The 16,093-nt window shown below is 43.5% G+C and overlaps 1 protein-coding gene across 2 annotated transcripts in view; it reads left to right on the top strand.

Moving 5' to 3' along the window:
* The window catches only part of Dner (delta/notch like EGF repeat containing), a 290,910-nt gene that overhangs the window by 133,571 nt on the left and 141,246 nt on the right, over nucleotides 1-16,093 (top strand). For both annotated transcript variants that reach the window (XM_031368198.1, XM_031368199.1), the window contains exon 5: nucleotides 4,347-4,492. In XM_031368198.1, the coding sequence (XP_031224058.1) occupies nucleotides 4,347-4,492 (146 nt within the window). The remainder of the gene's footprint in view (nucleotides 1-4,346; nucleotides 4,493-16,093) is intronic.

The following is a 16,093-nucleotide window of genomic DNA, read 5'->3' as shown; positions in this document are numbered from 1 at the left end:
CTGTTTGCTTAAAAGATGATTTTTCAATAATTAAAGGTGATAGCACAGGCAGTGGAGTCCTCAGGTGGGCAGAGCCCAGGGATAGTTAGCTTGCTAGTTTGGAGCTAATTCTTACATTTAATAGGGGCAGGTAAGGCTTCATTAATAGTTTAGTAATGCCTTTAAGGCCCCGATACTCATGGTCTGATTAAGCATATACAGTGAACAGAGAGTTCTCTCTGAGTTGCACTAAGAAGGTCAGGCATCTATAATGAGCATGAGAGCAAACATCAGTTGCTTGGATTCCAAAGACATGTGAATAAAATATACTCTGGGAGGCTCACACGAATGCCTCTCACTTTAAAGGATTGTTATGTTAATGACCTCATGATGTAACTTAGATTAGCTTTTGTACCAGATTCTTGACTGGAAGCCCATGCCTGAATTAAATGAGAGAATATTTTTCTTTTTTAAATTCAAGTTTATTGAGTACTTAGCTTTTTGTTGTTGTTGTTGTTGTTTTTGTTGTTGTTGTTTTGTTTTTGTTTTTTGTTTGAGACAGGGTTTCTCTATGTAGCCCTGGCTGTCCTGGAACTCACTCTGTAGATGTGGCTGGCCTTGACCTTAGAGATCCACATGCTTCTGACTCCCAAATTGTGGGATTAAAGGTGTGTACCACTACCACCACCACCACCACCACCTGGCTAATCTTTTTCTTTCTAAATTATACATTTATGTGAGTGTCTGAGTGTGAGAATGTACATATGTGAGTACAGGTACCCAGGGGTGTAGCGAGGGCCTTAGATTCCCTGGCCCTGGAACTACAAGCAGTTGGGAGCTGTGAAATATGGGTGCTGAGAACTGAACTCAGGTGCTCCTCAAAGAGCAGCAAGCACTCTTAACCACCCAGCCATCTCTTTAGCTCCCAGGAATCTTAAAACAAAAGCAAAAACAAAAAACCAAAAAAACACCAGGATCCTAGTCCAAATCACAGATTCTTTGTCGTGCATATTGGGGTCTGGAATTAATGTAGTTTGGAGAATATTCTGCAAGATTTTGAAGCTTCTTTTTTCATTTCTGGGAACCGGACCCATCCTATGGATGCTAGACAATTCTTTTACCACTGGGCTATAGCTCCAACTCCCTTTCTGCATTGTATTTGAAATAAATTGCCCAGCCTGGCCTTGAAGTTGTGATCATCCTACAGCCTCTTGAGTAGCCCGGGATTACAGCTCGGTACTACAAGGCCTGGCTGAGGCGATTACTGTCAACATTAGTTAACGAATCACTACCCTTGACTGAAAAGTTTAGGGTGACAGAAAGCAAGGGTCACTTGTCTTTGTTTTTTTTAGTCCACGTGGCTGCCTCACTCGCAGGAAGCGGACTCTGTCAGTGCCCAGTGAGGAACCGGAAGCAAATTATGTAGAAAGCTACACCTTGTGTACTTTTAACTATGGCTGGTCTAAATGATTGCTGGCTAAGTGAATTTACTAGTTGAATAGAATTTTAAAATACAGTCTTCGGAAGAAAGCCTGTTCTGTATAATTGTAGAACATTATGTGGTCGGAATGCTTCGTGAACAGATGATGCAGATTTTTAAAAAAGTTAAAAGTATTTAATGTGAAACTTGAGAACAAAGCAAAGACATGAAAATGTTTTTAATAACGACTGATACCATAATTTTGTCTCTATTATTTTATGTGTAAAAATGTCACTTGGGATAAGATCTCAGCGTTTATCAGTCATCCTTTGTGTATGCAGGATGATCTTATAAATTGATAATAACCTAGTATTTTTGCATTCCAATGATAGCTGCTCTTCAGTGTTTGAATAGGACATGGGCTGGTGTGATGGCTCAGCTGGTGGAGTGCTTGCTTTGTAAGCATATGACTTTGATCCTAGAATCCATACAATAAAAGCTGGATGTGGTGATGTGTGCTTTCAATCCCAGAGGTGAGGAGAAGTGAACAGCTGGATCCCCGAGGCTTGCTGGTCAACCAGCCTCACCTGCTTGGTGTGTTCCAGGCAAATGAGAGTCATTGCTTTAAAATAATGCTTGACAGCATCTGAAGAACAACACCTGAGGTTGTTATAAGCCTCCTCATGGACACGGCCACACATGAATGTGCATGGCACCTGTACACATCCCACCTCAAGTGGGCGTAGTACATATTCCATAAAGCATGCTGGGACTCTCTTGTGGGCACTGCCTTTGCTGCTTCGTCTCTGTGTACCCATATTGTAACCTGCTACCCATCCCTTCTTCAAGGCTTGTTTTTTTCCCACCATGAGGCCAGTAAGGGTGGTATAAGAAGGAGTCATCTATGACCAAATAGTCAGGGACTGGAACATGTTGTCAAGCTAAGCATGGGTAGACCCAGCCAATCTCAGAATGGACTGGAGTCTTGAGGAAAAGCCTCCAAGTGAGGTGAGGTCAGAGCTGGATCTCAGTGGTTTTCAAAGTGGGAGAAGGAGGAGCATTACCAGCAAGGGAGAGTGGTAATAGCGTTTGCAGAGTTGGGGCAAGCAGGACATTTCTGCGTAGTGCAGAGGCTCCAATGGAACAAACCATCTATTTCCTTTCCCCCTTAAGCCTGTGTACAACAGAGGCTCAATAGGAAATGCTAGGAAGAAAGCCACCTACTCCTGATGGACTAAAACACTATTCTGCACTAGAGATGGGTTTTCTGGTCTCTACTGAGACAGCAAGTTGACACAATGTCTTTGGCAAGGGACTGTCATCAACCTAATCCTGTAGGGCATATGGGGAGCTGGTATAGTGTCAACAAGACCTGCCTGAATGTTCAGGAAATACAGGAGTGCAGCCCAGAAACTAATCCCTCCCAGCTGTGAGGAGTAGCTGGTTCTGAGACCCGAGGACCTCATCAACATTCCTGACAACCCACTTGTGCCCCCCAGGGACTCTGAGAACCATGGCACCTCATAACTCCTTTCATTCCCCCAATTCAAGGCCTGCTTGGCACTTTCCTCTGTGACTGCCCTCCACTTAGCATTTCAAAGAATGGAGAATGAACCCAGCTTGTCAAGAAACACTTTGAACAAATCTGTGGTAATGAGCCTTCAGAATAATACACCGCACCCCTGGGGTGTGAGGAAGTCTAAATTGAGAACACGCTATTTGGAAGGTTGCTAATTTCTCATCCACAGAGGCAATGTGTTCTTAAGTGACCATCATTAAGGAGAGGACGCTGGCTTCTGTACAGGCAAGGCAGACCCAAGGCATTCTGTTTCTTACCCAGTTTCTTATTTGACTGCAGTGTATTTATGAGAAAAAAATGCAAGTCAGCGTGCATCCCTATGCCTTGGGACAGTGAGGGGGTTGGATGTTAAAAGAGTTTGCTTACAGTGACCATGAAACCCTTCTGGAACTATGTATACAGGTGGCTTACCTGCCAAAGCCTGTATATACTTGTGATACCTGAAGCATAATAGTGAATCTAAAATTTGAAATTCCATTACATGAAAATTATCACACATGGCTGTGAAATGAATATAGAGCTTACACACAAAAGAATTAACTTTTTCCTTGTTTTCTTTATATATATTTAACACACGCGCACACACTCACACACACACATATATAGCCAGAAGCTCTCTTTACACATGAGTGTATGTATGTGTGTGTGTATGTGTGTCTGTGTGTGTGTCTGTGTGTGTGTGTGTGTGTGTGTGAGAGAGAGAGAGAGAGAGAGAGAGAGAGAGAGGGAGAGGGAGAGGGAAAGGGAGAGAGAGAGAGAGAGAGAGAGAGAGGGAGAGAGAGAGAGAGAGAGAGAGAGAGAGAGAGAGAGAGAGAGAGAGAGAGAGAGAATATACAGAAGAAAGTATCAGAGCCCTTGGAGTTAGAGTAACAGGCTAATGTGAGTTGCCCAATGTAATACCCACTGGGGTGGAGTGATACAAGGTGGGGCCTTCAGAAATTTCCAGAACTTTTGACTATCTAGAAGACCAAGATGAGGAAACATTGAGTAATACATGCATTTTCTCTGTGGGTGAAGATCAGAGTGCAAAGTCAGGAGTTGAATTCTAAGCTGAAGCACAAAGATGGGTCTGTCAGACAAAGTGTCTCTCATAGGACAAGGGCAGGAGCAAAACAAAATAATGATGAATGTGCCTGATGCTTCTCTTCTTTGTCCTTGGCAATTTCCCATAATACAAGAAGGGAAGTGTTGCACCTTTAAGGACCTGAGGTCTGAACAGACAGAAGCTGTGTTCCTTCATATTTATCCATTCATATTATTATGTGATTCAACCCTTAGACTGAATTTTGTATGGACAAAGTTCTAGTCTTACAGCAAGTATATTAAAAGAATTTTCATATATTTCCTGATGTCCTGTTTCTCTCTTAGGTTTTGTGAATGATTCTGTTGCTAAATCCATTGTGGCTTTGCGTTTAACACTTGTGGTGAAGGCTAGCAACTGTGTACCTGGAGACAGCCACTCGAATGACTTAGAGTGTTCGGGAAGAGGAAAATGTGTCACGAAGCCATCAGAGGTAAGGGGATATCAGGTAGCTTCTAAATATATATTACTGTAACTAAACAAACGTGTATTTGTTTACAAATGCACAAACACACACACATACACACACACACACACACACACACACATATATATAGTTATGGGTTTCCATATGATTTTTAAAGTCACTGGAAAAAGAAGTTCTATGCATAGAGAGATCTTCTTGCATTAGTATGAAGGAGAGATTTCTTTGCTAGAAGACTCAAGAGAAATGGAAGAAAGCAAAGGTCATCACAGTAATTTCTTTTCAGGTTTTGAAACTGTGCCAGTTCCCTCCTCAGGCTAGTTACAGAAATGAGAAAACAGCAAGAGAAGGTGTGGACAAGAGGCGGACCCAGTAGATTTTATCCTTTGAGGAGCCAGCATGATAGACTCTATGGAGGACCTGAGTCCTAGTGCCCATTTCCTTTCGTATCTATGGTCACAGGACATAAGGTCTTTTGGGTATGGGTCACAGGCCTGCAGGTAGTTTTCTCTTCTACCACCCTCTTTCCATTTATTGACAGGAATCCAACTATTAGACCAGCAAAGAGCCATGGCAGTCACTGGGGCCATTGTCCCTGAGTCTAGGGCTCCCTTTAAACCTTCTTGGCAGATGGGCTTCAGGCTCCACTTGAAGAGCCCAACAAGGGTGCCAGTGTTATTAATCTGGGTGCCTGTTCCCTTGGGGACACCCATTTCTCCCACCACTCCCTACTTCTGCCTCTAGCATAGTCTTGCTTATTTTTCCTCTTCATTTATACCCACACTTCCATCAGTATAATAAGCAAATGTGGGCTCTCCAAATACCACAGTACGGTTACTTGGTTTAGACTGATTTTAAGAGAGGAGAAGCTAAATTTTCTTGGATGATGTTAGGATATTTCACAATAGAGGTATTAGCTTGGATGAGTGAAGGGAACGGGGTTAACCGACAAAAGGAAGAGTTTTCCAAATGTTGCTTGTCACATGAAAAATATATGAGTTTACTGTTTTAGGCATGGTATTGCAAATGCTGAAATATACCACTCTCTTGTGAGTTCTCTGGAAGAGTTGGAATGTGGTAAGGAACTCAAGCGAAGGTAGGAATGGAGATTTCTGGTAAATCTTAGGAAACAGATCTGAGGATAAATCAGAGCCAAAGCTGTTTCCCTTTCTAGTGAGAAGGAGGAGAAAGACTGTGGAGTAACAGGAGGCGAAGCAAGACCAAGTAGCCCTTACAAAGCTAAGATGCTCTTCCATGGCTGCCCCTTGAGACCAGTCTGCCCCCTTTCCCAAGGGGGATCTCTTTTATCCATGTGTTTCCTTCTGAAGTGAGAGCTGGGCTGAGGACTGTGAGAAAGATGAAGGGAGTGGTGCAGAACTGCTTGGTGAAGGGAGTGATGCAGAACTACTTGGTGAAGTAATCCTAGAAGAGAAGACGTCTGAGACATAGTGGGAAGTATCATGGCTTCCATGGGAACCTTCAGAGAAGATGCACACAGCTCCAATCCTTACTGTCCCCACTGCGGTGTGCTGAGGCCTGATTAGTCCTGAAAGAGGCAGTGCCAGGAAGAGTGAACTATTTCAGATGAGCACTGCAACTCTGGAAGTTTTTAAAAATGTATTTTAAATTATTTTTTAAAATTAGCATACAAAGTAACCAGTTTCCTTAGGATATCCTCATACTTTGTCGTTTGTGGTTGATCTGCCCTTCTTGAACCTATCTCCTATCTCCCCATCCCCTGCTTGTACTCTTTTACCCCCAATATCCTCCTTTTTCACTTTCATATCACGTGTGCTCTATCACCCATCTTTCCTCTTTCTTTTTTCCCTTTCACAGCGGCCTTTCTGGTTTCCTGGCCTCTGCCCATACTCTGACACATAAACATGCATGTGTAGAAATCAGAAGCTAGGATCCACGTATAAGATTTTGTTTTCCTGAATCTAAACTACTTCATTAAATATAACATCTACCGGTTCCATCCATTTGCTGAAAGTTTCATTTTTCTTAACAGTTAAATGTTTCTGTCATGTGTGCACTTAGCACATTTTCATTATTCATCCATCTGTTGATGGGCATCTAGGTTGACTCCATTTCCTGGGCTATTTATTGTGACTAGAGCAGCAATAAACATGGCTGGGCAGGTGTCTCTTTGGAAGGATGTGGGGTCCTTTGAGTGTATGCCCAGGAATGGAAAAGCTCAGTCAGTGGCTGATAAAGTAGGAGGCCTCATTTTGAGCTCTGTTGTCTAATGGCTGTCCCTTTAGGGAAATGTTTATTTAACCAGAAGGCAGTTATTATGTTGTAGTGACATGATGGGGAATATGTATGTACAGAGGATGCAGGACTCATATGAGGAAATGCTAGCCAGGAGAATCTACTTGCATTCAGATTCATTGAAAAGGCTGGAGAGCTATTTAGCACCTGGCAGATAACTTACAAAACCTTGCCAAACACAGGGGGGAAAGACTCAAAAGGCTTGGTGAAGAGTACACACTCATCTTAGCAGATCATTTCAGAGCAAGCACATCTTTACTGGGGACACCGGCTTCTCTGAAGAGCTTCCAGAGCTGTGTAGCTATCTCTGCCTCCAGCTGCTGTCATCTCTCAACGCCAGGCCAATTGACAAGTCTCACTGCTATTGGCTTTGTATTTACCCTCAAAACACTGTGTGACCAGTCACCTTATCTGAACATTTTTCATGGTTGTCTGTACAAGTGTTCACATGCAGTTGCATGTTTCCTTGTGTGGGAGAAATGCACTTGTATGTTTGCTTGTGCATGTGATGATCAGAGGTCAACCTCCGGTATCTTCCTCAGTCACTCTTATTTAAATTTTTGAGTCGGGGCCTCTCGCTGGGCTTAGGGTTCACCCATTGAACTAGGCTGGCTAGGCAATGAGCTTCAAGGATCTCGTCTCTGGAGTGCTGGAACCACAGGTATGCACCACTGTGCCTGACTTTTTATGTAGGTTCTTGGAACTGGACTTTGGGTCCACATGCTTGGTCTGCAAACACTTTACAGATTGAACTGAGTCCCCAGCCACGCAGCTGATGATCACCATGTTTCTTGAAGATCTATGACTATGTGGTGTGTTACTATCTGGGAAGGAAAAATTCTCCTGAAGACAGAGCTACTAGCTATGGCAAGAATAGGAGGCTGTGTGTGTGTGTGTTCTCGAGTCCTGTGTATTTTGGTGACCATTGCTGGGCAGTTACAGTGACTTAAATAGTTGTACTTGTTGGTCCAATGCAGGGGACCACTGTCATTGTGTTTCTTTTTACTGCTCCCTAAAGTCAAAATTTACACAGCATGAGACAAATAGGTCTGTATTTGGTGATTTGGTTTTATTGTTTCTAATCATTTTATATCATTTGATCAGATCATTCATCCGAATAAGAGCAATTCTGTTATTGCCAGAGCACTTTCACTGAGTATGTGAACTCACTTCTTTCCTGTCAGATGTGTTTTGTCAAGGGGATAGTTCTCGATTTGAGGCTGGCTGGGGGCTACAGTTTCTCTTCCTAGATACGCTGCTATTTCTAGAAGGACCCTTTCACAGAAGCAGGGGCGCTTTGTGTTGATCTTGTGTCTCATGGAAAGAACTTGTCAGTTAGCTACCTATTTCTCTCATTGAACTTACCTACATGTCCTGCTAATAGCTGTCAACTTTGAAGATGAGTGTCCATTCATACTCTGCCCCTCTGCCCCCGCTGTGTGTATGTGTGTGCATGTATATATATACACATGCCCATACAGACGCCAGAAGCCAGCCTTGGGTATCATTCCTCCAGCACTGTCCACTCTGTATCTTTTTTTTTTTTGGTTTTTCAAGACAGGGTTTCTCTGTATAGCCCTGGCTGTCCTAGAACTCACTCTGTAGACCAGGCTGGCCTCGAACTCAGAAATCCGCCTGCCTCTGCCTCCCAAGTGCTGGGATTAAAGGCGTGTGCCACCACCGCCCAGTGTCCACTCTGTATCTTGAGGCAAGGTCTCATTCTGCCCTGGACCTCACCAAGTATGCTCGGCTGTGTGGCCAGTGATTCCCAGGAGTCCAACTACTTTCCCGTTACCAATGCTAGCATTATAAATGCTTGCTACCACACCTGCTTTTTCCTCTTTATTTTTATTATTTTGTTTTTATTTATTTTATACTTATTCACTTTACATCCAACTCTTTGCCCCCTTCCCAGTTACCCCCTCCCACAATTCCCCTCCGTCCCCTTCCCCCTTTCTCCTCTGAGTGAATGTGGGTTCTAGGGATTGAACCCAAGTCCTCATGCAAGGCGAGCACCTTTATGACTCCCCCCAGCTCTCCTTGATTATCTTATAGGTATTCTTTCAGGAAGGCAGCATGGGGCTTTGGAGTCTGCTTGGATCCAAACAAGATAGCTTAGACTCTGCCTCTCAATGGGAAGAGGTTTGTTAAGACCTTTCGACAGCGTGGAGCCCAGAAGACGGCATAGGACTGAGTCCATGCTGCTGTGAAGTCTTGAATCTAGTGGCAGGAGCCTGAGAACTGGAGGCTGCAGAAACACTTGCAGTTGAATCCCAAGACTGTCTTCAACAGAATCGGGGTGAACACCGTTTGAAGATCATCTGTTGTTGGAATTTCCTCTGGGTGGGGGACATGAGCCTTTTGTTCCAGGCCGGTCTTCTCCTGATCAATGAAGACCACTCATCATGGAGAACAATCTGCCTTGCTCAGAATCTGATTTCAATGTAAATCTCATCCATAAATCCCTTTTTGGAAGAAGAACCAGAATAGTGGGTGACCAGATATCTAGGCACGGTGGCCCAGCCAAATTGGTGTGTGACATTAGCCATCACAAGCGTCTTGCTATACCAGTAATTCAGTTGCCTCTTTCTGGTCAGTTAGTTGACTTGTACCCAGGCTAAGGGAGTTTGAAAGAAATTCTATTGCCTAAGAACAACCTGAAGCTATTGACAGAAGGTTACCTTTCAGCCTGGTACTCAGACTCCATCCAATACTCTAGCTGGGTGATGGACAGGAAGGTAGATTGCAGACAGTTTGTCCTACGAACATAGCATAGAGTGTATTCACCACTGCCTTTTCTCTTGCTGATTTCCCATGGTGAAAGTGCAACGTGTTCTCAAGGACTGTACTGTGAATTTCCATGTTGAATTATTCCCCTGGAATAATGAACTCAGGACAGGGAAGGGTTTGGATGTAACAATGGCTGTCCAATTGTTTTCCCATGTGTTGGCTTTGTCTCCATCAATAGGAAAAGGGAACGGGACTCTGCTTTCAGACAGATACCTAGAAGCTTTCCTAGCTCTTTGCCTTACTGGGACTGTTGAGTCCTGTGAAACTGTGTCTTAGTTTGGTCTCTGTGGAACTGCAGTCCTGAGCTTGTGGTACCTCCTTCCCTACTCATGAAGTAGTCATAGGCTGGTGCTCTCTGGAGCCCTGTTTGACATAACGTTGGACTGACTTATATGTGGCTTCAGTTTACCAGAATTGCATTCTTGCATCATTGGCTTGAACTAACAGTTCTATCTACTGTGTGATGTCCTATTTTCTGTCCCACATAGCCTAGGTGGGCACTTAGGGCCCTGACTGCCTTGTGTCAGCAACCTTTTCCTTCCATAGAAGCTGGTGTTTCTTGTTAGAGCTTTCAGGTCCAGGGCTGAGTTCTTTTGCACAGTAATAATAGGAACTTACAAACAGCGTGTTTTTAAAGCTTCCGGGCCCCACCCCAACCTTCGAACCCTTCTGGCTTCAGATCTCTGTAATTTTTGTTCTTGTTTATGGTGACTTCTCTCTGAAGTTTAACATGCCTGCCTGTCCTCTGGATCCTATCCTCCTAACTTCACTACATAAACTAAGAGATGGTCTCACAGAACAATTCCAGCTGAGTTCTCTCTCAGTGTGTGGCTCTGGTGTCCCAGCCTCAAAGCCTAAGGACAGTGGCCTGATTCATTCCTAATACAAAGAGCTAGGATAACTATTTGGGAGTTAAGGTTCAGCTCCAAATATCTTTGTTTCTGGAAGTATTACTAAGAAGTTTCTTTCAAGTCTGATAATATTTGCCTTATCTTTGAGGCATGGGGCTTTTGATTTGTGTTTATGCTTTTGTATGCCTGTCAGGATTTGCATTCATTTTGTGTCTGGGTTCTTGAGTATCTGCCTAGTACCTAGACTTCTTTAGGTTCTGGGGGACACAAATAAGGTCTGGAAAGACATGGCCTGGATGTCTAGAAGGAGCCAGAATGCCTTGGGGGCAGCATGCTGGAAGTTACCAATGAAGTAGAGCATACTGGGAGAACTTTCCAAGTGCTCTGTGAGAGCCCAGAGAAACATTTGTGATAGTCCTGAGATCACTGGGGAATGGGGAAGGGCATCCGCATAGTCTGTGATGATGGGTTCCCTCACATAAGCACTTGAGTCTGAATCATTTTGATCCAATACAAGTAGCGTAGCCCTTCCAGTGTGGGAGCTGCTACAGGAGTGCGAACCAAATGAGGAAAAGAAGTCTAAGAGCAGAAATGTGAAAGGGAACCAGTTCTTCAAGTAGACATGTAAAAATTAATTCTAAATTTAACATATAGAAGTCCCTGCTAAACAAGTGGTCAGTTTCGAAAATAAAGCATCAGAATAAAATACTTCTTGGTTGAAGATTCAGTTAGCCAGGCCCAGAAAGTAGCCCTTTCTTTATCTTTTCAGAAAGAAGCAGGTCAGAATGGTTAGATCCATGAACCCTTTGATGCTGTTCTCCAGTTGGTTTGAAACCACCACCATGGGTGAGGCTCTCTGTAGGTGGCAGTGGCATGTGCACAGAAGGGCAGGCATAGATGTCCGAGTCACTTACCATCACTGATCTAAGAGCTGACTCTTCTACGTTATTAGTGCAAGGCAGAGGCCCTCAAGAGACCTCGAGAAAGAGTACTATGATCTGGCTGGGTTGTGAGAGAGCAATGGAATGGAAGGGAAGATGAGGAGCCTCACAATGAGTCAAGGGAGTAGATTGCTTTTAGCGTCGAAGGCTAGCTTTCAATCACCAGGATGCAGGGGCCTTTGCAGTGTCAATTTAGTGTGTGATGGGGTCAGGCCCCCAAGGCTCTGTCAGAACTCTAGAGAAGTTTCTCCTTGAAATAGAGAGAAAGACACAACCAGAGAGGGTGCTAAGTGAAATAATGGTGACATGTGTCTGATGAACCAGTTAGCAGGTAGCACATTATAGAAAAAAAAAAAAAGAATTGTTATTATTTTAAGACAGTGTTCTTTTTAAAGGGGAGGCTAGGTCTTTTTTGTTGTTGTTGTTTTGTTTGTTTTCTACATTGAGTAGCAGGGCTCATTAAGAGCTTCCAGCCTGGGCCAGGGAGATGGCTCAGAGAGTAAAGTGATTGATGGGCAAGTATTGAGGACTTGAGTTCAAATCCCAGTACCCACAAAAGAAACTGGGTGTGTACCTATAATCCCAGTGCTGCTGAGAGAGAGACAGATTTCTGGGCCTGCTGACCAGTCAGTTTCATTGAGTTGGTAAGCTCCTGGTTCAGTAAGAGACCCTATCTCGAAAAATAGGATGGCAAATGTTTGAAGAAGACCCCAGTCATTGATCTCTGGCCTATATATACATGTGCACACACACACTCACACACACAAATAAAATAAAATAAAATAGAATGTAATAAAATACGGTTTGAGTCACAGGGTGTATTCTTTGGATGTGAGGCTAAAGCCAAGGTGCTGGTAGTTGATTATTAGCTAATGGGAGGAAGCGAGATCTTAGATTTCACTTGCAGAGATTGCCTTGTGGACCTCAGAGAAGTATTTCTGTAAATAATAAAATGTAAGTTGTTAGAAATGCATTAACTATGGAGATCATCAAAGTAAGTGTGGCCCAGCTGTCACGCCTTCTTTTAATGGGCCACGCTAAGCTTGTCTAGGATTTCCTCAGCTTCTGTTGGAATTATCACTGTTGGTGCTGGTGTAATTAAAAGGCCATTTCTGCCTTTCATGTCCTAGAACAGAGGGAAGACAGCACCACTGCCTGCGTAAAAATATGGCGACATACTTGAATCGTGTATTGTAAATTATTTCAAGAGATGATTCTAAATTACATCTCAAAGGACAGACAGCTCAATGTCCTTTCTCATTGGCACCGGTGACTTCTGAAGGTTGAAATGTATCTATCTCCAGGGGCTAAGAATGGCAGAGACACTGTGGAGGGCTGGTGGCATTCCAAACACATTAGGGTAAAGATTATATTATTGGTTGACGCTTTGAGCCTCATAGAATCTAGAATGGGGGCTTTTTTTCTGAGACCTCTCCACTTATTATAAACACCAAGGAAGCCAATGTACAAGATTGAAGTCATTTGCCCAAGGCATAAGAGCTAATTCATGACAGAGAAGAGTGAAGAGAAATTCCTGGACTTTCAGTCCCCTGTTCTGGGACATACTGCCTGTCGTTCCTGCCACATGTCCCCCTCCCCCTCCTTTAAAATTTATTTTATAGTTTTTACTTTTTTTTTTTTTTTATGAGATGGGGTATCATATAGCCCAGGCTGGCCTTGAGCTCAGTATATAGCTGAGGATAGCCTTGAGCTCTGCCTTCACTCCCATGTGCCTAGCCTCACACATCTCTCAGGACACTCAGGTGACAGCTATCTCTTCTGCATGTGCAGTATCATCGAGTGATGATTACTGTTTATAAGGAAATCCAAGTCTAAGATGGAAACACAGGGTTTGGTCACTTGGTATTACCTTACATATTTAGACATGACACTTCTCAAGCATTCATGTACACACAGATTCTGAAAGGGGGACCTTATCTAACCATATGGTCTAACTCTGGGGATCTGGAGTTGGGCCTGAGGTAAGGCAAAGGGGGATAAACAGGATATTGAGGGCATGCTGTCATGGCTTCTCGGAGGGGAATCAGCTGACCTCTTCCACCATTTTCTTGGTATATATTATACCAGGGACTCAGCTCTCTGGACTTTGTCTAAAGCAAAGTTTGAGAAAATAATAGTTGATGCTCTGTGTATTGTGACACAAGGAAGCCTTCACAAAAAGAAGAAATGTCCTTTTCAGAATCGTGCCAGGGGAATAACTAGAGTTTGTTGATTTATTTCCTACCTTTGTGTATGTATGTGTGTGTGTGTACTTGTGTATGCATGTGTGCATGCTTGTGTCCAAATGAGCACATAGATGCACAAGTGAACATGTGGAGGGCAGAGGTTGACATCAGGTGTCTTCCTCAGTCATTCTCTACCTTATGTTTTTAAGACAGGGCTTCTTGCTGAACCTGGAACTCCCTGATGGCTTGGCTGGTCACTGGCTTGTTGGCAAGCCATAGGGACTTCCCGTGTCTGTCTTCTCTATGTTGGGATTATGGGATGCTACCCTCAGATTGGAACTTGGAACTCATGGTTGTATACTGAGTACTTTCCCATCTCCCCAGCCCATAATTCAACCCAAGAGCAATAAACACAACACTAAAGGTCTGCCTAGACTCATTTGCCTAAGAGAGATGGAAGCCCCTGGGAAGGCTGGCAGGAATGCTTTCCTTGTTTCTGCCTCTCTGAAGTGCTGAGTTTTCAATTCGTAAGTCCAGGAGCTGCCAGTCCTGCTGAAAAGAGGTAGCTAAGCATGTGTGCACTTGGATGGCATCCACAGGAGGGCGTGGGGCCCTTGCTTAGGGACCTGAGAATTGTCCTCAGTTCTCCATCCCAGAGCCGAGGTTAATCAGGGGATCCCTTAGAGGCTTTGTTTACTCTCCCCAACTTCTAGCCCCTGAGCCAGTGTGACCTGAGCATTGCGTCTGTTAGCAGATCACCCCCACTTCTTCTGTGACCTTACTTTACAGTCAGCCCAAACCTCTTCCCAAGCTGTGGGGTGCTGCTGCCTCCCCAGTGGCCGTTTACTTGTGTCTGCAGACACAGCTGTTAGGAGATCCAACAGCTGAACTAATTTGAAATGGGACAGAGCCACCAGCAGGCTCTGGCATTGGCTTCTAATGTGTCCATATGGAAAGCACTGTTGTAGGCTGTTTTCCTAGCACTGACTATTATACACCACAGTAAAGAGTAGGGATATTATCTGTGGAATGTATTGCTAGATGATTAGAATATCACACAATGATTATGAAAACACATAATCATAGTGGCTTATGAAAACAAACACAGCTTGATTGATTGATTGATTGATTGATTTTTCCTAAGGTAAGGCTGTGTAGCCTTGTCCATCCTGAAATTATTGTGTAGACTAGGCTGACCTTGAACTTTAGCATAATCATCCTGCCTCTATTTTCTAAATACTGGATCCCAGGTGTATACTGGTGTGTGTGTGTGTGTGTGTGTGTGTGTGTGTGTGTGTGTGTAAGTCTGTGACATACTTAGAAGGTCAGAGGACAACTTGTGGGAGTTGGTTTCCTTTCATCATCAGTCTTATTGGCAATTGCCTTTATCCACTGAGCCATCTCACTGACCAAAAGACAGCTTTAATATTAGCAGGTGACACGGTCTTATGGATCACACTGATATATGCAGCCTCTGTGGTCAAAATGCTGTGGTGGAGTGGAGCATGCGGGGTGTCAGTGTGCCCATAACTTTTACACTTGGGAGGAAGAGACAGGCTGATGGTCACTTGGAAGCCAGCATGAACTAAATAGCAAGACCCTGTCTCGAAGCAAAATAATGCTAAACAAGACAAAACCAGACAGAACCTGACAAAATGAGGCCGTGTATGGAGACAGAGTGACTGGCCTTGCTGAGCAATGTCAGTACCCTCACAGGCCTTCCATGTCTCTTCTTTGCACTTGACCCATTTTTGCCGGCTAAGTTACAGACTCTCCTGAAGACGTCCTCTGGATGCCAACTCGGTACAGAAGTTCTCTTTATAAAACTGCCTGCTGTCATCAGTCTCTGCGCTTCTCAGCCTTTTAGTTACTTATCTTGGTCTTAGGCCTCCATGACATTCTTACTGAAGCAACTTTTGAAATCTCGTCTATCTATTGATACCTACTGCAGAAATAGGTTGAAGAAAAAAATTATTGATCCATTGAATTAATAAACTCCTCACACATTCATATAAACAATGCCTTCTAAATGAAAAAAAAAGATGCATTTCTCAAAACAACAATCAAAAATGTAGTGAGAGAGTGGCTTTTTTTTTTTTTCTTTTGCAAAATTCTTCAAGGTCTGGCTTTAAAGAAAGCAGCTGGAGTTTTGCAGATTTACAGATTGCTTTTGCATGCAATCTGTCACCATGCGGTGTTTTGGTTTCGGTCTGGGAAGAAAATCAGCCTCACGTGGGCGTTAAGTTGGAGAAGGGACAAAAGTTTTAATAGCCTTTTCAATAATAGTAGATATTCTTGAAAAGTCTACAGAACTTGACAAGTGGTGAATTCTTAAAGGTTAATTGAATGTGGATGGGATCTGAGACTCTATCAATAAACTTTTGTTACATGACAATCTGCTGGTCTGTGTACAACTATTTTGCTTATGAATGGGGCCTGAGGTAGCTCCCATCAATCATATGGAAAATATCGCCTTGCTGAGTTATAACTGAGCTTCCAAATGTTGACACACTCTGTGATGCTGCATCAAGAAAATCCTAGCTGTGGTTAATAGCGCTGCAGTCTCCT

The sequence above is a fragment of the Mastomys coucha genome, unplaced genomic scaffold, assembly GCF_008632895.1.
Source record: "Mastomys coucha isolate ucsf_1 unplaced genomic scaffold, UCSF_Mcou_1 pScaffold14, whole genome shotgun sequence".
NCBI classification, from domain to species: domain Eukaryota; kingdom Metazoa; phylum Chordata; class Mammalia; order Rodentia; family Muridae; genus Mastomys; species Mastomys coucha.
Note: the sequence above shows the minus strand (reverse complement) of the source record. Positions and strands in the feature narration are given on the sequence as shown.